Here is a 26827-nt window from a genome sequence, read left to right as displayed (position 1 = left end):
AAGGATTTTTGCAATATTATGGATCAGCCTTTTAAAAGAAAATCCAGGTGGTCAAATACCACTAAGTCCAATCGAGCCTGCTTCATAGTCACAAAATGTAGGGCCTTTTTAAAAAATTAAGTCTTGTATCTGTCACAAGCTAATAAACGTTTCTATATGGATGAGTGTAATACATTGGCTTCTAGCTCCAAGCTCTCCCAAAGAGAATCACAAATCACTGTAATATTTCTTAGCACTGAATCTGAAACAAGTGAAACATCATATATATGCAGAGAGTATTTTATTGATCCTATTGAGGGAGGATCATATATTGCCTATTTCAACTAATATGTGGAATATATCACATTCAATGAATGCAGTGATGAATTAATGGATTTTTGTTTTAGCTTCAGTTGCTGCTGTGACAGTAATAGATGGAAATGAGGTTTTTTTGTTTTTTCTTTTAACTTGGTCTCTTCTTTTAGCAGTGACTATGCAAATTATTTTTCTGAGACTTTTCAGTAGAGCAGTATCCCAAAGTACCAACATTTTGGCCTGAAGGTTGATATTATCTTCTTGTATTGTTTTGGGTGATGGCTGTATTGGAGAAATGAATAGTTTATTGTCATAGCTAGGGACCAGAAGTCTATTGCGCAGTGGCTCCTTTCGCTTTCAGTTTCTCCCATGCACTATCCCACCGCTGATTGGCAAAGGGGCCTTGCTGGCCTTGCCACTTGCTCCTGATACTTGGGAGGTGAAAACTGCCATTTTCTATATGCCACAGTTTTTGCCTCTTCTCAAGTCAGCAGTAAGCATCAGGGTTGCCGAGTAGGCAGCTATTCAATCCAGCTTCGGATCTGGCCTCTTCTGATGCCAGTGATCCAGTCCAGAGCTCCGGACTTGGTTCCCACTTTGATCCGGCCAAAGCAGCTCCAAAGCTTCAGAGCCGCCTCGGAGATCTAGCCATAGTGTATAATGGGGAATCGATGAAATATCTATAACTTTGTTGTTTTTTGTATGATTTGGATGAAACTTGTAGGGACAGTATCCTCTGCTGAGAGCATGAAGCCTGCCAAGTTTCAAGAGGATTGATGGAGGGGTTCAGGGGAAACTGAATCCCAAAAGCTTGAAAGCAAAACTCATGTCATGTGTACGTGTTACACCACAGGGGGATGAAAACTCCAGGGATGGTGTCCCTTGCTGAGGCCATGAAGCCTGCAAAGTCTCAACAAGATTGGTGCAGGGTTTTGGGGGGAACTGCACCTCAAGATGCTGACAGGTAAAACTCATGACAAAGATGACCCTGTGTGTGTCAAGTTGCAGTGGGCTGAAAACTGCAGGAATGGTGGCCCCTTATGAGGCCACAAAGCCTGCCAAGTTTCCAGAAGATTGGTGCAGGGGTTTGGGGGGAACTGCACCTCAAGCTGTGGACAAGCAAAACTCATGACATGGGTGACACTATGTGTGTTAAAGCGCAGCAGGGTGACAGCTGCAGGCCTGCTAGCCCCTGCTGTGGCCACGAAGCCTGCCAGCTGTCAAGGAGATAGGTGTAGGGGGGTTCTGGGGCCCCCCATCCATAGGAGCGTGATGGGCTCATGGTGGCCTGGGCACCCCCATCCATGGGAATGTGATAGGCCCATGGGGCCCTGCACCTCTAGCTGCTGATAGGCAACACTCGTGACATGGGTGCTTGTGCAACTGACTCTGTCTTGGGGCAGTTGATTGTTTATACTGATTATTTTCTCTCCTTAGTCTGTGGTTTTGTAGGTGTTAATCCTAACTAATTAACTCATTAACATCTAATTAACACCTACAAAACCACAGACTAAGGAGAGGAAATAATACAGACAATCAACTGCCCCAAGTTTGGCAGGCTTCATGCTCTCAGCAGAGGCTACCAGCCCTGCAAGTTTCATCCAAATCAGACAAAGTTATAGATATTTCATTGATTCCCCATTATACCCCATGGCCGGATCTCCAAGGTGGCTTTGAAGATTTTCCAAAGTGGTTCAGAGGCTCTGGACCACTTCAGAAAGCCTAAAGAAGCCAGCGCTTCGATCCGGACATGCTGCTTCGGGCACCAAAGCGTCCAAAACTTCTCAGGATCTGAAGCACAGTCCAAAGCCTCACACAGCCCTACTGCCGAGGCCCCTCTGCCAATCAGCAGTGGGAACCAAAAACTGCAGCACATTTAAAATGGCAGTTTTCATTTACCTGCCAATCGGAGGCAAGTGGCATGGGCTTTCCATCAATCAGTAGTGGGGGGTGGAGGGGGCACACAGAGGAAACTGCAAGATTAAAGGAGCTGTCACACAGTGCACTTACAGTGTGAATTCCAGTCATCCCTAGTCATAGCATACCCTAAATATGCCTATTCTATCTTGTATCATTTAATTCTATAAGTTGTTTTGATGTGCACTTCATAGAGGACCATTCAAGATAAAGTTATGCGCTATTTTGTATAACCAGCTGTCATGAAGGAAACAGTTATAAAGTACAGTGCGTTTTCTTGTTTGGATTCAGGGACAAATCCTGTGCTTACAAATTTCTCTAAGAGCTACTTAGCATGTTAATTCAATTTCTAAATATTTATAGATAAGCATAATTTATTTTAAAATATTTTAACTTCATTTTGTTGTGGAGAAAGGTAAGAGGAAGTGCTGCAAAGAACTGAACAATTCTGAAAAAGCCTCCTGTTGAAGAGCATTGTTCATCAATTCCAGCAGTAGCAGAAAGTAAATGGAAACATGACCTGAATCCGCAGCTGAAAACAGAGTAGAAGTTTAAGCCTGCTCGAAATGCTTTTGTCAGATTTTTGGCATAGATTTGTCTTCATATTATACATCTAAAAATGCTGTAGGTATGTTTTCAAAATAATAATAAAAAAGTGTAGTAGACGAAGTGATTCTCCTTGAAGAAGCGATGGCAGTTTATAGGAACCATCTGTTAAGATGTTCAGACTTCAAGAGGCCATTGTTTTAGCTAGTTTGATTTTTTTTCATATTTTTTTAAAACAATGAATTCTTCGCAAATACATTTTTAAATATGTAAATTTCCATTTAAAACTAATTTCCTGAAGGTCAGAGCATTCTATTGTGGTATCATTTTATTTATTTTTTCCTGGTTGTAACATGTTTTATTGTTGACATAAACCTCCCTCTGGAACCATTCACTATTTTATGTTTAAGGGACCTAATTGATTCATATACTAAAGCCTTGTTACATGCATAAACTTTCAAGCTGAAGTATATTATAGCCAGATTTTTCTTCATTCTTTCACAGAGTAGTACCTTAATGGGAGAAGTCCATGGAGTAAGATATAACCTGGAGTAAGTAAATGGGGTAGAATATGGCCCTAGACTAATTTTATAATTAAAATGATATTACCAAAGAAAAGTATTATTAAAGAAGCATCCTCTTATCCATGTCCTAACCACAATGTTCAGCCTTTTACATTCTTTTCTTATTGTTCCATCTGTCTTGGTATGTCATGGCCGTGAAATGTGGACTTAGGTGACCTTGCTTTAAACTAGCTAGTTTAAGTACTACTCACAGTTTAGCTGCAGTAGCCCTCTTATTTCCCTAGTTTCTTTGGCTAGTTTTGTAGCCTGTGCTAAGATTTGTGCTGCCACAACTAGATTGCTACCCAGGATATCTAGTAGTTTAAAGTTAATTCAGGCAGATGTACGGTACAATTAATTCAGGCAGTCACTGCAGTGTGGACAAACCCTTACTGCTAAATCTTTCTGAGGAGTAGGAAGTAGGGGTGCATGAAATGGGCTGTATTCGATTCAGATTTGGATTCGGCCCAAATCGGGCACAGTGATTCAATTTTTTGATTCTGATCACTGTCTCGATTTGAATCGGCCAAATCCGAATCTGAAGATTTGATGCTGATTCAGAGAATAAGCAATTCAGCCATAGACACAGCTTTAAATGTTTTTTCTACATACCTCGAGGTACCAGGTACGGTTCATAAACACAGTGATGGTGGGGTGGATGGAGCATCCCACAGGAGCATGGGGAGCTCTCCCGTGTGCTTGGCGGCGAACCGGGAAGTAGACCAGAAGTACTTCTGGTCCACTTCCGGGTCTGCTGCCAAGCATGCTGAGGGGGTCCCCCCCACGTCCCTCCAGCTCAGCAATCAGCCATGGGGGGACCCTGGGCGCCCCGCTAGATCTAGGAGGCACCAGTCGCTGAGCTGGGGAGATATGAGGGGGGGGGGGCAGCATGCTCCCTGGCAGACCCAAAAGTGCTTCTGGTCCACTTCTGGGTCTGCTGCCAAGCGTGCTGGGGACCCCGCTGTGCTCCTGTGGGATGCTCCATCCACCCCAATATCTCAGCATTCATGAGCCACCTTGAGATATGTAGAAAAAACATTTAAAGCTGTGTCTATGTCCAAATCATCAAATCTTTCCGAGTCTCTCCAAATTGATTCGGAGGGTTCCGATTTGATATGGAGAGATTAAAGGGTCTCCTGATTCAATTCGGAGTTGGAGATTCGACCACCGGATTGGGCCAAATCTCCACCAAATCAAATCAGCAACCAAAGCTTTTCACAGTCCTAGTAGGAAGTACCCTAACTAACTGGAAAATAGTAGCCTGATTGAGGTGGAAAAATTTTCCTAGACTCTATGGACCTGATCTAGCAAAACAGTTCAATCCATAATTAACTTCAGTCAGTAAAACTTGTAATATAATTAAGTGCTTTGTCTGTTCAAATCCTAAAGTCAATGGCCATTTTACATAAATTAAAACTGCAGGATCAGTCCCTTCATGGCATCTACTGTACACAAATCTATTCTTTAAATACCCTTTAATTCTATTCACAGCTTTATTATTTTCTAGAATACTATTAGTGTTATGTCAGGAGCAATATTTTCTACTTCTATGATATTCTTACCAAGATAAGAATAGAAGGTAGCAGAACTACTTCAGCTTTTCCTCAAACTCGAGCTACAGCACAGTCAAAAACAATAAGAAGTAACTAACTAGACCCATATTAGTCTTTACCTTTAAAGTGACTTGCAGTAGGATATTTCCCATTTACATTTCATTCTTGTGTACTTTAATTTTTGTGTATGTAAATTGTGATATTTTTGCAGGGTTCACTTGTTTGTGTCCATAAAATATGTAGCTGTAGAGCTCCCTCTAGCAGGGCTTTATATCTCACTTCATTGTATCCAGTATGTTCTCTTCCATAGTCATACAGTTCCTTTTCCTTGCTTATTATTATAGTACAAAATGTTATATGGGTACTTCTTTAGCATCCAAAACTGTATATTCAGGGACTCAGACCTAGTTTGAAAGAGAGATGTATAATATACCAGAGAACATATGTTCCCCCACCTCAAATCTGAAATTTTAAAGATAAACAAAAATCTGAGTTAAATGTAAACTGTATTAGAAAATATTTTTCAAAATTACATTTGATCATACTGTGTCTTTTACTAATGGTGGAAAACTTTGTTAAAAAGTTAAGTCCTTCTTGTCACAGTTTATTCAAGGTTAGAAGTTTTCTTACTGTGCCTTTAAAATGTACAGATTGCTGGTTTGAGCAAAATGGGTTCAGTTTTCCTTTAAAGTTTGGTTTGGGCCTCATTTAAAAAAATGAATAGACCTAGTGAAAGACCCCATTCATTTTTAAAGCATTTTGAAAATGCTTGCAGTCCCTATATAATCCCATTTTCACCATGAAAACTTGACTGTAATCCCCCAGCCATTTTAATCAAATCCACAGTAGTTGAAATTTCTATTATAAATCTATTCCTCTATTATTTATCTATTCGACAGTATAGAATCAACATGTAAAGCAGCAGTTATTTCTTGCACAATCATCATTTATTAGAAGTTTTGTCTGACTAATCTTTCAGTATAAATGCATTTTAGTTTTTCCTTTAATTAATAAAGTGCATCTCAATTGATTAAATATGCTGGTATATTAAAGTTATATGAAGGAATAAAACAGAACAAATTATAAAGAGGCACAATGATCTTATTGATAATATTTTGCTTTTGGTGATTTGACTCTGAAATTGTGTTTTTAAGGCACAATACCACCGAAACACAGCTGCCTCTGCAATAGACTAGGAAGTAGAAACATTTTCTATTGCAAAATTAAAGAAAATAAATTTCTGTCCTAGGGCATGGGTAAGTCCTGTACTTTAGTGTCATAGTATATTTAATATCCACAATGGTTCACCAGTTAGAGAATATTTTATGTATCTATTTGTCTTAAAATAATAATACAATATGCTTTTCTTATATAAACTGTTTATTTGTAAATTAAACAATCACATTTAAGGGTTAAAATATGATTTATTTTATCTATCTCAATCATTTAACTGGTCATTTTCCTTTTATCTGGACTAATAAAGTAGGAGGTGTTAACCAGAATAATCTTGTGCCCTGAAAGTGTTTGATTCGAGAGTGACAATTTAGGCAGTCTTCAGACTTGTGGCTGGTATTCCATAAACCTAGTGAAAGTATCTTGCAGGTTTCATAACCATGAAAGGAAATAAGGTACTCTCAGCTTTCTTTTTTGTTTGTTTTTTTCAAATGTTTCCTAATTCATTTAGATATGGCACTTGTATTTGGTACTCACAATTATTTTCAGAAGGTATCCATAGTTTAACATATCTAAATGGGAAAATATTTAAAAAAAAAGCAAAAATAATTATGAATTGTTAGCAAACTATGGACAAAATGATACTTGACTACCCTTGCATGTCAATGATGATTCTGGAAACTGGTTTCAGTACTTCTAAGTACTGAAGAATTTTCCATAAATGATGTACAGTGAAAAAGGGAGAATTTTGTCCTATAATCACTAGGCCTGTGTGAAGTGGGTAGTATTTGCTTCAGATTTGGCCAATGCAGGGGACAGTGATTCGATTCAGTGATTCGAATCACAGTCCCGAATCAATTCAGCCAAACCTGATTTGGAGATTTGGCCAATGCAGAATCAGCTGAATCTCCAAATCAGACAGACCCCATCCCCCACCTGCTCTCCCAGCTCCACCAATGGCTGCCCCACTTGGCCCCAGCTCCCCGCTCTTTAAAAAAAAAAAAAGCCCCAAACTCACTGGCTCCTCCCAGACAGGGGGGTGATCCCCGCTGCCCGCCACTGCCCTGTGCTGTGTGGGGGCTCTGTCACAAGTCCCTACCCACTCTCCCAGCCCCTGCTCCCAGCTCTTTAAAAAAAAAAGCCCCCACTCAACGGCTGCTGCCAGGTGTGGGGGCAATCCCTGCTGCTCCCTACTGCCCCACGCTGTGTGGTGGTCTCTGCCAAGAGCCCCCAGAAGCCCTGAGGCTACTGCAGAAGCCAGTGAGTGGGGGCATTTTTTTTTTTAAAGAACTGGGAGCTGGGCTGGGCAAGGCAGCCATGGAGGCAGGGCTGGGAGAGCAGGCGGCAGATGAGGGCTCCTGACCAAGCCCCCCACACAGTGTGGGACAGTGGGGGGACAGTGGGGAATGCCCCCTTGGCTGGCAGCAGCTGGTGAGTGGGTCTTTTTTTTTTTTTTTAAAGAGCCGGGAGTTGGGAGAGTGTGTGGGGGCTCGTGACAAAGCCTCCCACACAGCGTGGGGCAGTGGGGGCAGCAGGGCTGGCCCCCCCACCTGGCAGGAGCCTGTGAGACCAGGACTTTTAAAATTTTTTTAAAGAATGGGGAGCTGGGGCTGGGCGGGGCAGCCATTGACGGGCTGGGAGAGTGGGTGGGGGTCCAGGTGCTCAAGGGGGTTGGGGAAGCAGCAAGGGGATGGGGCCTGACAGGGGTCCCCCCATGGTCCTTTCCCCTCTCCTGAAGCCCCCCCTCCACCTACTTACCAGCATGGAGTCTGGGTCCAGCTCCCTACAGCAGTGAGCAAGGACTGCCTGAATCTTTGAAACTCTTGAATCTTTTCTCAATCGATTTGGAAAAGAGCTTTGAATCAATTCAGACCTTCTTATGTGTCTCCTGATTCGATTTGGATTTGGAGATTTGGCCACTGAATCAGGCCACATTTCCTCTGAATTGAATCAGCACCTGAAGCTTCACACAGCCCTAATAATCATGCTATTTTACAAGCTTGTCTGAATGAAACCATTTAACCAAGTTCTACCTAACTTCCTGTAATCAAACCCCACCTATTTTGGTATCGTTTCCTCTGCCTCATTCGTAACTAACAGCAATTAAGCAAATCTACTTATATGACCCTCTTGCCATAATGAAACATATAGTTTTTTGGGGGATATGGGAACAGGAGGGACTATAAACATGAACCAGGCAAGCTAGGATGAATATGAAACTGAGTTACCTATGAACGTGTCAACTAGGAAAAAAATTATAATTTCAGTGGTACTTCTTAAAAATGTTTCAGCTGTGAAATATCAGTACAAGCTGGCATGCTGTATAAGTTTTGCTGTATACGCATATTATTCCTGTTAACTGACAGATTCAGGCTAAGATCTGTGAGCCTGCCTAGCCACTGATTTGAGGTAGAATTTAAGCTTCTGATTCAGAGAGGTAGCTCTAAATGGGTCTGAATGGACTGAGATCTACCAATATATAATACTAGTTCTCCCACAGTAAATTATTGCTACAGGTATGGTCAGAGAAGACATTTATCTCCATTAGTGTAAAAAATGAGGATTGTTGACAAGGCATATTTTCCAAGGACACCATATTTTTGGACCTACCTCTGCTTTATCATCCTGTGATAAAACAACTGTCTTAACCTTCAAGTCTTACTGTCTGTCTTTGCTTCTCTGCCTGGAAATAGATGAGTGAGATTGGGTGGCGATGAGAGTGGGATGCTGGTGGGGACTTTGTTGTGAATGTATCCTAATGGTTGTATTTTCATTAGGGTATTGTGGGCTGGTAGTAGCTGATCAAATTTGTTTCTATTTACAGTGTTTTTTTAAGAGAATAGCAAGGTAGTTAGCCATGTTAGTCTGAAGTCAAAAGGCATGGGAGAGCTATACCTTAAAGACTAACTAAAACAGAGATGTATAGCATAAATTTTCATAAACTGCAGTTTAGTTAATCTGATGCTGGAAAGGGACTGAAAAAGCAGAGCCTCCAAATATAAACAGTGGTTAGAAAACAAAGGAATACCTAACTCCAGTTCGCATCACAGCATCAGACCTTGCTCTGGACCTAGATGCCAGCTGTGCCCCCTTATCAACAGAGACCACATAATCACTGGACCAAACAACATGGATTATAACATCCAAGGGTCATCTACCTGCACCTCTACCAATGTCTTGTGTATTATTGCTATATACAGGTGCTTACTCCTTCTTCTGTCTAAATTGGACAGATGGGGTGATTCTTACTTGTAAGAATGGATTAACACAGATTTGAGATCAATATCAGAAAGACACTCAAACCTGTGGCAGAACACTTTAATCTCCCTGGATATTCCATTGCTAGCCCAAGATTATACCAGTCTAAACCAAGGCTCTGGATTTTTATCCCATTACCTAAATTAGCTCTTATAACCCCTATCTATGTCCCTCAACTGCTTTGTTTTTCTCTGTCCTACCCACCTTGCCTCTCTCAGCAGTCCCCCATCTTCTTCCTCCCCTTTCCCTGCCCTTTGTGTACTAATTGCTGCCTCCTATTTAGAAGCTCTGTTTCCTGCAGTGCCTCCACAACATCTGATGAAGTAAACTGCTGTCCTATTTCATTTCTTCCCTCAAGTTTATAAGGTATAAATCTACCATGTGTTTTTAAGAGAATGTAAGTGGTACCTAGAACACAGTAGTTCCTAGAGTACTAGAGTAATGGAAATGAAATGCACTGAAATATTTTAAAGAGAAAAACTAACAAGGTAGAATAACAGCGTATAAACCACAAAGATCTTTATCTGGATAGAAAATAAGTTAAGTTTTAGCTATATTTGGAACACATCTACATCAGGAAAAAGTTTCAGTTTGTCTGAGCACAAGAATTTTTCACCCGAGTGACTGGGAGATGCTGAATAGAAAAATTTTGAAATTAGTTCTTTGTATTGCCTGCTTACCTAGCAACGCTGAGGGATCCCTGCACTAGTATAAATGCTCTGTCTTGTCTTATATTTTTTTCATGTTAGGTTTAAAAAAATCTCTTAGGTGGCTTCCTCACACATCAGGTATCAAGAAAATTTCTCAGACAAGCTGTCTTTATTTCCATGAGGTGAATGGAAGCTTTCCCACATTAGGGAAAATAACTAGAGCTGGTTAATAAGTGATGTAAGAGGACAAAAATACAAGGACAGAGTGCAGTGAACCTACTGTGCTCGTCATGTAAAATAGTATTCTGTAGTTAGACATTAATCATTCATTTTAAGTGTCAGTACTGGTGTGACACCATTGTACAGGCACCAGACCAGTAGCATAATTCAGGTGGGGTGACAGGAGCAATTGTCCTGGGCACCAACATGAGTGGGGATGAGGGGAAACTGTCTTTTGCAGCAACTCTGTGATTGTGATCATGGCAGCAGCAGCAAACAGAAGTCATCACTTCCCCAGTGTGCAGCAACTGGCCCTGGCACCCTGCTGCACTGTTACACTGATGTGCCAAACTCAATTTTCTGAATCACATAAAAATATATATAACTGCCACATATTTAAAACTAAGTGCATACAGAATGAAGAAATGGACATGAAGCCAACAAATGGGAAGACAATAATAATAAATTAAAACATACATTGGACACACAAACATATTTTGCTTTACCTATAAAAATGTTCCAGAAAATATTAATGTACAATATAATTTGTAATACAGGTCAGACCTCAAGTCACATATCTAGTGTTCTCCAGTGATCAGCTTTAATCCTGCCTAACTTTGCTTGCTACACATGGCTCAATTCTAAAAAAAGCTATCTAATTGAGTTTATGTCCTATTGTGTCATTATTATGGCATGCACCACATGAAATGCATGACAGATGCTTTTCTTGTCTCTGCTGATATGAGACTTCAAAAGACCTCAGTAGTGCTTATCAGTAAGAGGCAAATGCTCTTATGCTGGTTCTACAAATAGAGGACAGCCCAAAGTAGGAAATTTGGGCAGGCGAGTGAGCGAGAGGGAAGCTCTGTTATATGAATTCTATTTATTTCTAAAACCTGTGGAAATCTCTGTATTGATGGTTTGCTAAGATCTGCTGTGTTCATTTATGCATTGAAGGACTCTAGCACTCAAAGACAACATGGAAGGTATTAAGGGCCAGGATATATTGCATAGATCCAGGGCCTCTACTGATAGCTGGCCTCTCTTGCAGAACTGCCATTTCTCTGGGCATCTTATCATTACCATCCAAATGATCAGGTGGAAAGTTTGAAAATAAAAACTCATAATTCTTTTATGCAGGTAAGCCCTCATAGGGCAAAATGCGACTCCAAGTATTTCTCTGTACACGGCAGATACAACTCCATTGTTCTTAATATATATGAAGAAATATATATTTTGATGTACAATTGTACAGGTGCCAAAAATGTATATTTTGATGTACAATGATGTACAGTTGCCAGTTGATATGTAGATTCAGCCTAACTCATTAAGGTCAAAAGTTGTAACTATTTCATTGCTGCTCAATAACATCTGTCAAAGAGTGTTATGGTTAGTAGAGGTGGTCAAAATGGGCCCTATTTGATTCAGATTCAGATTCAGCCTGAATCAAGAACAGGGATTTGATTCGTTGATTCAGATCACTGTCTCCGATTCGATTTGGTTGAATCCGAATCTGAAGATTCGATGCTGATTCAGAGAATCAGAGATATGGCCGTAGCTTTAAATGTTTTTTCTACATACCTCAAGGTACCAGGCGTGGCTTGTGAATGCTGCGATGGTGGGGTGGATGGAGCATCCCGCAGGACTGTGTGGGAGGCCCCAGTGTGCTCAGTGGCGAACTCAGAAGTAGACCAGAAGTACTTGGGGCCCACTTCCAGGTCTGCTGGGGAGTGGACCGGAAGTGCTTCTGGTCTACTGCTGGGTCTGCTGCCCCCCCATGCTCCTGTGGGACGCTCCATCCACCCCACCATCTCAGGATTCACCTGGTACTTTCAGGTATGTAGAAAAAACATTTAAAGCTGTGTCTATATCCAAATCGTTGAATCTTTCCGAATCTCTCCGAATCATTTTGAAGGGTTCTGATTTGATTCAGAGAGATTAAAGGGTCTCCTGATTCGATTCAGATTGAGAGATTTGGCCACCGAATCAGGCCAAATCTCCACTGAATCAAATCAGCGACCGAAGCTTCACACAGCCTTAATGGTTCTGCATTCAATAATCAGTATTTCAGCAGGCATGCTTACGGATGGGGCACCCTTCCTGGTGGGGTACATGGTCATCTCTCATTCCTGGAAATGATTCCTCCATGTTAGGGTCAGGGCAAAATGTAATGAGAGCATGGGGAAGCTTGCACCCTTACTTTGTTGTTCTGAAGATACTTGATTTCAAGTCTCCAGGTTTGCCATTTTAGCACCTTTGATGAATGTTAAACTCATGTCAAATGACTTCGGTGAGGGGGGAAAAAAATACTAAGGACTTTGGCATTATTGCTAAGTATCTTGTAATTTGATACCTGTGTCAGGTGCTTTTAAGAAAATAAGCAATATGTTTCAAAGGAGACTGAGTATATATTATAGTGAATTGAATTACTTGAATTAACTTATTATCTATGACTATAGAACTGCTGCAAGTAAAATAAATCTAAAGAGGAAGCATGGAGATGGGTTCTGACACTGGTTTCTGTGTAACTCTAGGTATATCACTTAATGGCACTGTGTCCTATGCTCTGTATCCCTGAAATGGAAAGAATTCTTTCTTATCACACAAATCTGTTGGGAGACTATACAGAAGTTTGTGAGAAGCTGTGATATTGAGGACCATGTAAGTATCTTAGGTAGATGCCTGCCATATTTCTCCATTTAAAGAAAGAAAAATATAAAAAAAAGAGTCCAAGAATATTATAGATCATTGGGTCTACTTTGGTAAAAGTAAGCATGTGTGTATGTGGTTGGTTGCAAGCCTTGGACTTGAATGAGAAAACTTTACAAAGAAAATATAAAAAAGCTGTTTAAAAATGTAAGCAGTACTATGCTTCTGGCAAAATTGGTTGTAATCAATGTTATCTCCCTGTGATCTCAAAAAAAATCTGTGCTGTAGGCATTGTTTCAAAGAACTCATTACTAAACCCCAAACCCAGTTTCACCTCATCACACATTAGAACATTTTTTTTTTTTGAGGATGAAAGACTTGGTCGGGCCATCTTTTGAGGAAGGAGTTTTTCTTTCCCTTCTCCCTTCTACTGCTTTTAAAAAATATTGTTTGAGTTGTATGCTTGCTTATTCATTGCCTTTCCATCTCTGAGAATGCATATTCATTGGGATATCTCACTGGTCCTGAGATTTTTGTGTGCAAATTGAGATTCCTTCATTTCTTCAACATGTAGTGGTATTCTTCCATCTTGTTTGGCAGAATATATTTTTCTAGCAATATTCTATTTTATCAAATACTTTTTAAAGTAAGTACATGAGTTAGTCAATTCTAAAGACATTCCTATTTCTTGGGAGACTCTGCCTTCATCTTTGTACACTAACTTTGTATTCTCTAGTAACTTACTTTCCACTGATTTTCCATTAATGTTTAGTTTTATATAAACAGAAATGTATTTTCCTCAATTTGATCACAGAGTACCTTATACTGACAGACTTTACTGTTCCCTATTTTTGTATACTTGATAGAGGTAAAACCAAGAACTCTCATGGCAGCAGAAAAGGAATTACCACTAGCAGACACCCAATTTTCATCATGGAGTTTGACAAAATAAGAAAAAATGTGGAGAGAATCTTTCTTTTGTTTATGGGATGGGTATGTTTGTTTGCATGTTTGTACTGTGTCTCATTTCAGATGCCTATATATAAAAAATTTGGAAAAAATAACAAAAGACAGCAGAAACTACAGTCTTAAAGAGGTGCATTTTAAGATGAAAGCTACCCAAAGAATATATGATAGTATCCCTTAATCTTATGTTCCTTCAAGGAAAACACACAGGTTTGGGGTAATAATAATGATACTTTGCCATTATGCAGCACTCTTAATCCTCAGAATACTTTGCTAATGTTAACTAATTTATCCAGTTCAATAAATGCCTGTTAGCACCATGTAACATTTCCTAGCTTTGAATCACAGTGATTGTAGTACAACCTGTCAATCTGCTTCTTTCCTTTGCCTGACTTCACTTAAAATGAAATGAAAGACTTATTCTTATTTATCCCAACACAACCTGGGGATAGACAGTCGGAAGCAAAACTAAGAGCATCTCATACAAAACCAATATATGCTTTTTTCCATATTACCTCATGTGAAAAGGTCACTAGAGAGCAGCTCAAAAACCATTTAGTCAAGTGCCCTTGACCATTTGCTGATATTACATGGCTGTTGTGCAACCTGTATTTTATGTTCTGTCACTTTGATTCCTCTGTATTTTAGTTGGGCTCCTGGTGCCACTGTTTGTCATTGGCTTGCCTTCAAAAGTGAGTGTCTATGGACAGTATGCATATAGTATGTAACATACTGTATGCTTTGACAACTCATGTGGTCTTAATGGATTTCCCAGTTACAGGGACTGAAAAAGCAAGACAGCTTGTTCTGCAGCCTTTCATGCAACTTTTCTTATGAATAAATGCCTTAGAAAAATACAAATCATTTCTATAATGTTTTTTCTCTTTATCTAGGAAATATAGTGAAATCTTTCAATACTATGGCAGAGGGATAGTGCAAATGTGATATCCACAAGGTACTTTAAATTAATAATGACTTGAACTTACTATCTATATTCAGCTACTGAATTACATATTTGTTCTAAGGCTATGGAAATAGCACCATGTTTAAGAAAATATTATTTATCTGTAGCATATTTTATTTTATGGCACAGAAAAGAAATGAACAAAGCGGCATGAAACTGTCCTCTTTGATTTGATTTGTGCTCTTTAATACCATTGATTAGATAATTTTTTCCTTTCTCTTCCTTTTCCTGCCTGTTCTATCCTTGTTTTCCCTTAGATTTCCTGGCCTGCCTTGAATGCCTCCTGCTTATTCTTGTTTCGTCATGCAGTTGAAGTCGGTCATTGTCTTTATATATTTGCTAAATCAAAATGAATAGAAATTGAGTAGTAATCATAAAAATAGTAATGTCTACAATGATATACAGAATTTATCAGTCAATATGTCTACAGGAATGGTGGTTAGTCATGTTTTCATATTCTTGAAGATTCAGCTATGTTCTTTTTCATCTTTTTTTCCTTGTGTAACCTTCCTATGCCCTACATTTTTAATTTCTTACGTGCTCTCCAGCTATACTGATTTTCCTGTCAAAGTGCCATGTATTTAGGTGCTGTAATTGGCAATGGAAACCTTATCATTGTACTACTCAAATGTCCAAACTGTTACTTGTAACTCAGGCAGAGATATTTTTAATGTCTTGCATAATTTTTTACGTGACTCTCATTTTAATTCCCGAGTAAAATTAGAATAAATTGTGAAGAAGCTTAGCTGTCTGGCTAGTTTGGGATTAACCATACATCTCAAAATCACTGGTTTATACACAGCACATATATCTATGTACTATTCAGTGATAATCTAATTTGTTTGATTAATCCAATCCCACTTTGGCTAGGAACACTGTTGATTTTTAATGTGATCCCATGTGTTTACAGTCCTGGCCAAATTTGTCTTGTGTTCTGTAAGATGTGTCCCTGACATAAATTGGAGCAATTAGAAAGAGCTTAGATAGACAATGACTGGCTATGGTCCCTACCAGGATATACTGATGGGAAGCAATGTTCCATCCTGCCACCTACCTACTTTTGAGACCATTAAATTCCCTCCATCTCCCAACATGTCCTTTAAGCACTGGGAAGATTAGCATAGGAGCTAGAACCACTAGATTTATGCCTGTAAATTTCCCCCACACTAGGAGAATCCTCAACTAGCTAAGTAGCACAATGAGAATGGAATGGGAAATTGAGAAACAATCATTTTGTGGTGGTGGTGATAGTGAAAATGTATTTTACAATTAACAGCGCTTAGCTATTAATATTCAGCATGTACACACAAAGTTTGTTCCTGATGATTTCTAAATACATTACATGATAGTAGGCAGACAAGGTTCCTTGGGTGAATTTGATATCTTTTATTAGACCAACCCAAATGGTTGGAGAATAGTTATTAAGCAAGCTTTCAGGCTCAAAAACCCTTTGTCAGGCTAAGGAAGCTGAAGCAGTTGCTTCCTGGAAGAGCACGCAGCAACTGCGGCAGCTTCCTTAGCCTGACAAGGGTTTTTGAACCCGAAAGCTTGCTTAATAACTATTCTCCAACCATTTGGGTTGGTCTAATAAAAGATATCAAATTCACCCAAGGAACCTTGTCTGCCTATATCCTTAGACCAACACGGCTACAACCTAAACCCCTGCTTACATGATAGTATATTGTTTTTGAGTAAATTCGTGTATCAAAAACAGCCAGGATCCACTTTACTATGTGAAAAAAGCAAAACTAAAGAGAACTCTCATTTACATTTCATTTAATAGGAAATTAGACAGGACAAGAATCAGTAGAGAATAGATTAATGTTGGTTATTGTCTTCATAATGATTATTTTTATCTGTTCATGCATTTACTTTTCTCTTCCTAATTTACTAAACTTGTGTATATTGCTTTATAATCAAGGCAACTCCGTTAGAAAAAAAACAAAGGGTGGTTATAAAAATTTCTAACTAGAAACAAAGTTTCCAAACTCTAGACCTCTTTTAAGTGACTTCTGTTTGTCGTTTGTTTTTTGCTTAATTAGCAATAATTGCATTTTTAGATACAGTTTTTTGAGGTTTGTTAGTTTTCTTTTCTTTTTTTCTTAGTATTTTCAGAAACATAAGTGAAGTAACATTAAGCAGTCCTTTCTCTTCCTTTTGTTCAAGAAAAGTAGTTCATCATGGTATTCTTTTTTTTGTCTGCTTATACCATTAAGAGCATAACAAAGTTACACTAATACATTTTTCCTTTACATTTCAATTATGTAAAGTTAACAGGAAACTCAGACCCTTGATGAAGGAGAAAGGATCCAATGGAAAAAAACAAACAAAAAACTAAGGACAGTTTTTTTGATTCCTTCTCAGTTGAATAGGAAAGCATAGGAATGGGAAAACGCCTAGGAAGGGAACAATAATCTTTGACGGTGCTGAGCATTTTTGCTGAGGCTTTTCCGGTCTCTTGTGGTTTAATTTCTTTTCTTGAGAGGTTATATTAAAGCAGGAATAGAGTTCTTTGAGGTTTAGGCCTCTTTCATTTAGGAAGCATCTTCTCAAATAGGTGACTTTTGTTTTTTTGTGTGATGTCTCAGTGTCTCAAGTTTGGACTCATTCTTTATAAGGCACCCCTGATGTTTCAAAGGAGGAAGATATTCATTTGTTAAATGGTAAGGTTGATCCTTCAAATTAGATGGGTGATGCTTTTGCATGGGGGAACAAGCTCTGAGTAACAAAATTTGAAGTACAGTTCTTTTTGTGAGAGCCCTTAGAATCTCATATTGTTATTGTGAACTGAGATTTGTGGAGGGAGTCTTACCATCTGAACTTATACGCTACAATTTACATAGGATACCTTTATGCCTTTCACTGGGAAGATTGCTTTTTGTCAAATTGTTATCCCCAAGTATTCACACTCTTGTAAAAAAAAATGGAACACTAAACGAAAAAAATATAACTGCCCATAAAAGTGCATGCCCATTAAGTGATGGCGGTGCCAAACTCTCTATATAAATAGAGCATTGTAAATGTATTTTTACTTCTCTCTACCACCCACAAAGATCTAGATTAACTTCACAGTGTGGTTTTTTTGAGACAGCTCACCAGTTAATGACTATGATATACTAAGAGTAAATCTTACTGCATTATCTTAACTCAGTAGTACAATCATGAGAACCTGTGGAGAAAGATATAAGCATCAGGCTACTGTGAGTTTAACTCTGCATATTTACTGTGTTGGAACTTTAAACTAGAAGTGTGAACACTGAGCATGCAACATTAAGTTCACAGTAGTTTGACACATATCTTACTATAGGGGTTATCATGATTATATTACTAAGTTTAGATAGAACTGTGAGATTTGCTCTGAAGTAAGTTTCACAAAAGAAAAGTCTTCTGAAGGAGTCTTAAATGCATACATTTTAAATAAACCCTTCATTTTTGAGCATGTAAATAATGGTATAGAATTACAGACTAAACATTCAGAGTCCACGAGTTAACAGGCAATGAAGTTAACTGATTAGCTCAATGGAAACAGAACACAACTTTTTCTAAAATGTTGACTTCACATCTGAAAATATCAAGAAATGGCACATCCGTTCACATTTACCTGTGCTTTAAAGTAGGGTACTTCAGCTTGCATTTAGCTTCAAAGTTTATTTATAACTGAGATAACATTTGCAAGGCATTTCTGTTTCTAATCTTAATAGTCATATGATATGTGGCATTAGTGTAGTAAACACCATTCAGACTAGCACAGTTACTTCTGTTGATCCAGTACATTTTCATTAAATTGTAAAAATTTGAAACAAATATCCCCAAAGTTAAGGCAGGCAGAGCCTTTAAGGCTTACATTCGGAAAAATAACAACTAAACCACTGTGGAAATCCTTGAAGATTTTTTATCAGAATTTGAATCATTATTTAAGGTAGATTCTAGAAATGGATTGGATGTATAAAATACAATTCCTTTTTGTAAACACGCTTGCTAAAACTTTTATAGTTTTGAAAATAAGTCCCCCCCCCCCCCAGATTAATTGGTTAAGGATAAAAAACAGCTTCCTAAAAACAACTATTAATTACATCATTCATTTACTCATGGTTAAAGGGAAGATGATGCTCACCAGTGGGCACATCTATGTGAGATGCTACTGTGCAGTGGTTACTGCACATTTATTTAGTACTTGTATAATCAAGTACTAAATAAATACTCAGTAACCAGAGTTACTGTGCAGTAGCTTCAGTGAATACCTTTTAAGTGATGCTACTGCATAGTAGCCTAATAATACTGCGCTGTAGTGTATTAGCACTGTTGATGCTGTGACGCACTACTGCGCAGTATTATTTGGCTAGTGTACAGTTAGCATCTCATGTAGATGGACCCACCTAGTAGGATATCACTCAGAAAAAATAGGAAGTGACTGGTAGCATAGATTTAGCTATAATTATACTGCTTAGGGGTTCTTAAGGTCAATAGGCAAAATCTTTTGAGTCTTCTGCTCATGTCTTGAGATCTAGGGGATGTCTCCATTGACTGTGAGACAACCATGAAAATAGCAGTCCTCAACTTCAGGTCACACTATGGGAAATTTTGCCCTATTAATTCCAAAATAATTAGTCCTCAGAAACATGGTACAGTAGAACCCAGATAATTTTTATCAGCGTGGTTCATGACCCACTTATTTTGCAACAGGTTTAAGATTAATCCCTCAGCTCTTTGCTGCAGCTTTTACTTCAAAGGACACTACTTGTCTGATCAGCTGGAGATCATCAGCTGTCCTGCAGAGGTGATGGAAGAAGTGGCAAACAGCTGGAGTTTCTCAGTGGTCCTGTGCAGCTGTTTGCTGTGGTAAAACGTACCACAGGCTAGTTCACATCTTTGTAGCTTTGGGGGAGGGGAGGGGAGGTGGGTAAGGGGAAGAATATAAGCCTTCAAAATATCTAGGTTATACTCAAATATAAACTCATGAAGCCAGATTCTCAGATGGGACAAATCTTCTGATGCTTTGTTCATTTCTGTAAATTGATTTACACCTGATTTACAGCTGAGGAACTTGTACATATATATAGAATTTCCCATTTTTTATTTTTCATGCGGTGGAATGGATCTGACCCCCCATCCCCCTTTAAAAACAAAAATGAGTTATACCTGTATTGAAATTAAGAACAGGAATTAATTTAACTTTTTCTTCTTAGTGATTATAATTTTGACACAGGGACTGAACAATAGAAAATAGATGCTTAAAATGATACAAACTTTATTTCCTTCAACAAATTTCTGACTTCTTTCAAATATATTATGTATCCTAATTTTATAAATACATAGTAAATTATATCCAGCAATGTGAAGAAAGGGTTTTTAAATAATAATTTGAGCCAATGTAGGTTGCAAAACAGATACTCTGAGACAGAATTTTGCTAGTCCTATGGATTATTAAAGGGAAAGTTCTTTGTACAGCACATGTGGATACAATCTCATTTGTGTTACAAAATCACAGTTTGAAACCATTGTTTTGTTCTTTCAATTCTAATTCTTTTGCAGATAGACTTTTTTTTTGTATCACTGTCACAGCCACAACAGTTAGCATGCGGTGGGCTACAATACTGTCGTACTAGTATTAACCTCTGACCAGACTCTGTTAAAACTAATGAACACCAGTAGGGGCTCTGTTTTACAGTGCACTTTCCCTGAAGTCAAATGTAAAGAACTTCCCTTATAGTTTTATTTTGACTATTAAAAAAATACAAATGAAACATAAAAGGAGCTAAGAAAATACGTTGCAGCTACAAATACTGTTTTTTTAGCTTTGTTTACATATTTGTAGAACTGTTTCAAACATTTCTCTTTTGTTTGTAATAAAGTCAAGCATCTTAAAGCCTCTCCTCATTGTTCTCTTACAGCCCTACTACCTCCTGCAGCTTGTGCTTAAAGAGTCAAATTCTACCTTACTCACAGAAGTATTCATCTTGGTTTCATTGAGATCTGCAGATGAGTAAGACAAATAGGATTTGGTCCAAAGGTATGAATTTAATATGGGAAAATATAAACATTGGCATGACATTTTCCAGTTTAAAGAAATAGGAAAACCCCCCACATTGTTTGTTTTTTCCAAGTTTTTGCTGATTGTCAATTAAATGTATATCTTCAGTCTTGCATAGTAAGCTCTGTGTATTATACCATGCATAATTGTTCCAATTTTAGTATGTTTTCTTATTGTTCATTCATACCTAAAATTTCAATCAAAATCAGAATTTAGGGCTTATATTGTAGTTTGTGAACCCCATCTCCCAGGCTTTACTTAGAGAGGCTGCACAAGGAGTTTTGCCTGTGAAAGGTTTGCATGATTGGGCTTATTAAATAATTCCATGTAAATTAAAACATATACTATTATTTACTCAAGTATTCAAGCTTTATTGCAAGCATTCATTCTAAATTTAATTACCAAATGAATACTAGTTTGCACTCACTGTAAAACTCTTATGTTAAGCTGTTAACTGTAAATCTGTCATCCTGTTTTTACTAACCCTCCCTGATTTTTGCTTAGTTTGAAAGTTGGCTCAATTAATTTCCAGCAAAGCATCACTATGTAGTAATTTTTTCCATAAAACCAAATAACTAATCAAGAATATTGTTTGGAGGTGGTTGAGAATACACACCCTGGCTGTGTAACGTTTATGCAGCTATTGAAGACACAGAGCAGAGATCAGACCCCTAGTTGTTTGGCTTCTGTGGCATCTAAACATGTTTTTTATTTGGAGCCTAAACATGTGATTTTTTTTTTAATATTTTTTAGGTTTTGCTTTTCATTTTAACATCTCCTTAACCTTTAGGAGAAAATCTTGCAACTTTTCAGTTTTCTCTTACTGACCAAATGTCTTTCTTCTAAAAAAATAGACTACTGCGCTTTTCCTTAAAGGCATAACAATCACCTTTGACATCAGCAACCATAGGTAAAACAGTGAAGGTTATGATGAGATATTGGCTACATAATTGGACGTGTTTACCTGTTGTTTTGGGAGTTTAATGTGCTTTTTAATATTTGTTTTACCATATCACTTGGCTTCTCATTTAATCATTCCTCTGCTGACAGATTGGGGTGGGAAGTGTTGGGTTTCCATGGAGAGCTGTGTAGTGGGGGCAAAAAGGGAATTTGGAATCAAATTACAGAAAAACAGGCAGATATGGTTAATCTTAAGAGTAACTTGAATTTGAAGTAAAGCCTTTTTAAACATGTTTTGTATGTGGGAACAAAAGATATACAATACAGCCTTTTCAGGTATTCTAGTTAGTATATACTCATGTGTTTGTGCGTTACCTTGGTTAGGGTGTAGTGTAAGATTTCCTTTGACAATGTTTGTGTGTAGAGTTTGTGTGGATAATATTTAGTGTATGCATGGTACTGGGAATGTTAGGTATGGCATACGCATGTTTTATTCCGCGGATAGTAAGTCAAGTGTTATGTTCTGAGCAAGATTACGTGAGCTGCATTTGCTTATAACATCGTTGTGTAATTTGAGGCTATGTGGGTATAGGCTGAATTGGAGGTGTGCTACAAGATGAGGGGATATATAGAGTATATATGGTGGTGTCTGTAAGGTACTCTAAGGGACTGTCACAGAGACTGTATGCGTATAGGTTGAATTGTGGGTGTGCTACAAAGCAAGGTGGGGGATATAGACTATATGGTGGTGTCTAAGGTATTGAGAGGCTGTCATGGAATGTGCCTAGGGGCTGTGTGGGTGTGGGCTGAATTGTGGGTGATATACAGGGATTTACAGGGCATATGGTGGTGTCTAGAGTGTGCCTAGGGACTGTGGGGGTGTAGGTTGAATTGTGGGTGTGCTACAAGGTGAGGGGGTATATAGGATATATGGTGATGTCTATGTGGGACTTAGAGACTGTCACAGAGCATGTCTTGGGACTGTGTGCGTGTAGGTTGCACTGTGGGTTGTGCCTATTGAGTTGTGTGTGGGCCATGTGTGTGGAGTGTCTGTTGGGTATTAGGCTTGGGGTGTGTGGGGGTGTGTGTGTGTGAGGGACAGACAGCACTGAGAAGGGTTCAACTGTGAGGAAAGTGTGTGTGTGTGTGTGTGTGTGTGTGAGAGAGAGCACTGAGATGAGTGTGTGTGTGTGAGAGGGAGAGATGGATTCAACAGTGAGGGAAGTGTGTGTGTGTGTGTGTGTGTGTGTGTGTGTGTGTGTGTGTGAGAGAGAGAGAGAGAGAGAGAGAGAGAGAGAGAGAGAGCGCGAGCGAGAGAGCGCACTGAGAAGGGTTCAACAGTGAGGACAGAGAGTGTGTGTGCGTGTGCGTGTGTCCGGCCTGGCCAACACGCTGCATGTGGAAACTCAGGAGCGCGCCCTGCCTCCTTCCAGGATCTTCCCGCTCTTCGCCTTCAAAATCGAAACTCAAACCAAAGTTTGGAAAAAAAAAAAAGGAAAGAAAGAAAGAAATGCTTCGCAGCATTGTCCGCAGCCCCCGGCCCGTCCCTGGGAGCGGGGGGCGGCGGAGGCCGCGCTCTACCTGCCCGCACCTCCGGGCCCGGCCATGCAAATCGTGGCGGGCGGGGCGGCCAATCGGGCGCGAGCTGCGGGCCTTGCGGGGCTGCCCCAGCCGGGCGGGGCGCGGGGCCGAGCCGGGCACATGCTGCCCCCGCCGCCGCCGCGCCGCGCGCGCCTCCCCGCTGCGGGTCCCTCAGCTGCCGCTGCCCCGGCTGCTGAGCCCGGACTGTTACACGCGCTCTGGGCGCATAGATACTATAGCTCCCTCCCTCCTCCCTTACTCCCACTCTGCGCTTTCCAGGCAGCCTCTGCTCCTGCTGCTCCCTCTCTCCCCTCTAGAACACGGCATTTGCTCTGCCCATTCCTCGGAGGTGGTTTTGCTCCGCGGGGCTCCGGCCCCCCTGTAAAGCAGACTCCTCCTGCAACCCGGCAGGGAGCTGCTGCAAGCTTTCCTGCCGCTCCGCTCCCCTCCCCTCTCTGCCTCCCACAACCTCGGACCCACACCCCGAGAAGAGGCAGCTGAGCCACACGCCGCCCTCCAGAGACCTTGTGCAATTCAGTGCACCAGCCATTTAGGACTGGGAACAGCAGCACCAGATCATTAAGAACCAGGACCGGAGCCACACAGCCCTGCCAAGTCGCCTGCTCCCCCTCCGCGTGGGTTTTGGGCCAGTGAAGTGGATGGAGAAGAAAACCGGGATGCGACTGAGTCACGTTTGCTGCATTTTTTATCAGCTGTGTTTCCTGTCAAGTGGAATCATTTCAGGTAAATTTATCTTTCTCTCATGTCTGCATTTCCCCTCATTACAAGGGTGGGCGGGGAGGGAAATCAGTGGTCCAGCATATCCTTGGTGCTTTCTCTCTTCTGCTCACACTAGCCTTACTATGCCGCTAGCCCCTACATCTGCTCACAGATGGATCAAGCAGGTATAAAATGGACAAGGAGTGATTCTCAGCTGTGCAGTGCTTCTTGTATTACAGCCTGTTCCTTCTGTGTTTATGCCTGTATCCTGTATTTTCCTATTTCTGAATGACATAGTCGTGTTGTGTGGCTGTCCACTAGTTGTGAATAACCATCTCTCTATGATTTGTATGTACATTACCCACTTGTGGACCCACCTCCAGCTTGACTAGAAATGTCACTCCATAAAGTACTTTGGGAAACATATGACAGCTTCTACATTATACACACACATACTTTGCATGAATATGCTCTGAATGTGATCTTGATAGAGGTTTTGTTTTGGTGTGTGCACATGCGCACGTGTGGCTCAGGGACATGTGTGTTTAGCAGCATTGTAATAATATGTGTGCTATGATAGCGCAGGCGGTCTTAAAAAGGGCTGATGGCAACACCATTTTCATTAATTTTGTCCATTTTTTTTCACTGCAATGTCAACCAGTTTTTATGACCAGCTCCCGAATGAAATGTCTTTGAAAAAGTTTTGTCATGTTTTTGCATAAATGATTTTTTTTTTTTTTTTTGCTCGGAGCCTGGTGTTTAATAGGAGGTATTTACTAAAGAAACAAGTACGATGACAGATAGGAATATACACAAAGCTAGAAACTGAGCTGCATGGAAGCTGTGTCTCCAGTGCTTACCAAGGACGGCACCCTGTCTGGGATTCCTCAACAGCATATAGAAAAACCTAGTGACTGACTACATGTCACACCGTATAGGGAGGGGAATGGAAATTTGGTATGTTTTGTATGATGGGTTTGGCAGTGGGGAGCATTGGCTGTCAATGCCACCAAGTCTGAGGTGCTTGTGGTGGCCTATACTGTGATTTTTGTGAAGTTGTGTAGATGTGCCCTTGCCTATATTGTTTAATCACAGCCTGGCCTTCCCACAGGTCTGCATGCTTCAGGAGACTCTGAGGAATGGGAAATTGTCTTCCCAGCACTGTGGAGCAGGGGCCAGCAGGAACCGGCTGGAGGCAGTGGTGGAGGAGGCAGCTGCAGTACTGATCCCAACTGTGGGAATAAAAGCAGCACGAGCAATGCTCCCACCACCACTAGTCCAGTGGCAGGCAGCTCCCGTGAGGTCCGTTCAGTCTCCTCTTCAGTAGACAGACAGCCACAGCCAGCTGGAGAGGCAGCGGAGGAGGAGGACACAGAAGATGAGTATGAGTCTCAGGAGTTCTATCACTGGTCTCCACTTCCTCAAGGATCTGGTGCTACTTCTCAGCTACCCCCACCACCTTCTCCACCTCCACCTCCTCCTTCAGAGGATGGGGATGAGGTGTTGCTGAGAATCCCGGCCTTTGCCCGGGAGTTCTACCTGCTGCTCAAGAGGGACAGCCGCTTCCTGGCCCCTGGCTTTGCAGTAGAGGAGCGTCTCAGGGGCGAGGGGAAAAGTCCTCCAGGTGTTGCGCAATCTCAGCCTGAGAGAGCCTGTTACTACAGTGGTACTGTGCTTCACTACCCTGGTTCCTTCGCATCTTTCAGTACTTGTGGTGGATTGGTAAGGCGGACGCTCCCTTCAAGCAGAATCTCTCTCTCCTCTTTTCTAGTCTCATGATCATCTGGTCCTTCTTCCCAGTCTCATCCCATTTCCTACAACCTTTTCTTACCTAACCCTTCCCTCCCAATTCCTGCCTTCCAAGCCTCTCATGTTACACTCATTCCTAATACAGGCATCCCGCATCTTACGCGGGGGTTACATTCTGAAGGCTGCGCGTAAGGCGAAAATCGCGCATAGTGAAATCGCATATTACCGTGCCAGCAGTGATTGCCTCTGCCTCCAAAACCTCCCACCGCCACTGCGGAGCTGCGCTTAGAGCTGTGTGGGCAGCGGCGCAGCGCAGGGTGGTGGTGGGGATGGCTGCGTGCCGCCCGGCCACCACCATGCCCGGCGGCCAGCCACATAGCTCCGGTCACGGCTCCATGGTGGTGGTGGGAGGTTTTGGAGGCTGAGGCAGTCACCGCTGGCAGTGTGGTGGTGGCTGGGCCTCCAGGTAAGCGGCAGCGCTGCGTGCAGACTCAAGCCCCACCCCACCTCCCCACCTGCGTATAGTTGAATTCGCACAAGTTAAATGCGCATATGATGTGACATGCCTGTACCAAATCCCATCCACAGCTTCTGAACAGTCCTATCCCTGTCTTTTTCCTACTCATTACTTTCTCTAGCTTTACCCAACTTTATGTATGTTCTGGTACCCAGTTCCAGTCCTACTCCTTCCAAGTCTCATCTCTGTTTGGATTGTCTTCTTTTCCCACTTCCTTCTCATCCGTCTTGTCCTCCCCATCTTCCTATCCTCAGTATCCCCATTTCCTTCTGTAGTTCCATTTATAATCATCTGATCCTTTTTCCTCCTTCCACTTTCACATCCTCTTTCACATCTGCATTTTCTACCTCTTCCATATCTTAACCCAATGTCTTGCCATCTCCTCATCTTTCTTTTACCCCATTCATCCTCCTATCTCCTCCCTCCTCATAATACCTAGTTGTATGGATTCAAAGAGTGACTTTCTTCTTTTTAAAATTTTCTTTCATAAAATTACAAAATGAATATGTTTGCAGTTGAAATGCTAATACAACTCAACATTTCGGTGTTTTGGTTGGTTTTTTTGCTCTAGGGACAC

The 26827-nt window shown here is 40.6% G+C and overlaps 1 protein-coding gene across 2 annotated transcripts in view; it reads left to right on the top strand.

Moving 5' to 3' along the window:
• The first annotated feature begins 23411 nt into the window (after nucleotides 1-23411).
• The window catches only part of ADAMTS19 (ADAM metallopeptidase with thrombospondin type 1 motif 19), a 277546-nt gene continuing 274130 nt past the window's right edge, over nucleotides 23412-26827 (top strand). The window contains exons 1-2 of one of the 2 annotated variants that reach the window (XR_002087243.2): nucleotides 23412-24008; nucleotides 25096-25706. Coding sequence is in view for 1 of the 2 variants with exons in the window: in XM_019478175.2 (XP_019333720.1) it covers nucleotides 23924-24008; nucleotides 25096-25706 (696 nt within the window). In the remaining variant the exon portion in view is untranslated. The remainder of the gene's footprint in view (nucleotides 24009-25095; nucleotides 25707-26827) is intronic. The other variant, XM_019478175.2, reaches the window with a different exon arrangement.

Source organism: Alligator mississippiensis, chromosome 3 (assembly GCF_030867095.1).
Source record: "Alligator mississippiensis isolate rAllMis1 chromosome 3, rAllMis1, whole genome shotgun sequence".
Classification (NCBI taxonomy): domain Eukaryota; kingdom Metazoa; phylum Chordata; order Crocodylia; family Alligatoridae; genus Alligator; species Alligator mississippiensis.
Note: the sequence above shows the minus strand (reverse complement) of the source record. Positions and strands in the feature narration are given on the sequence as shown.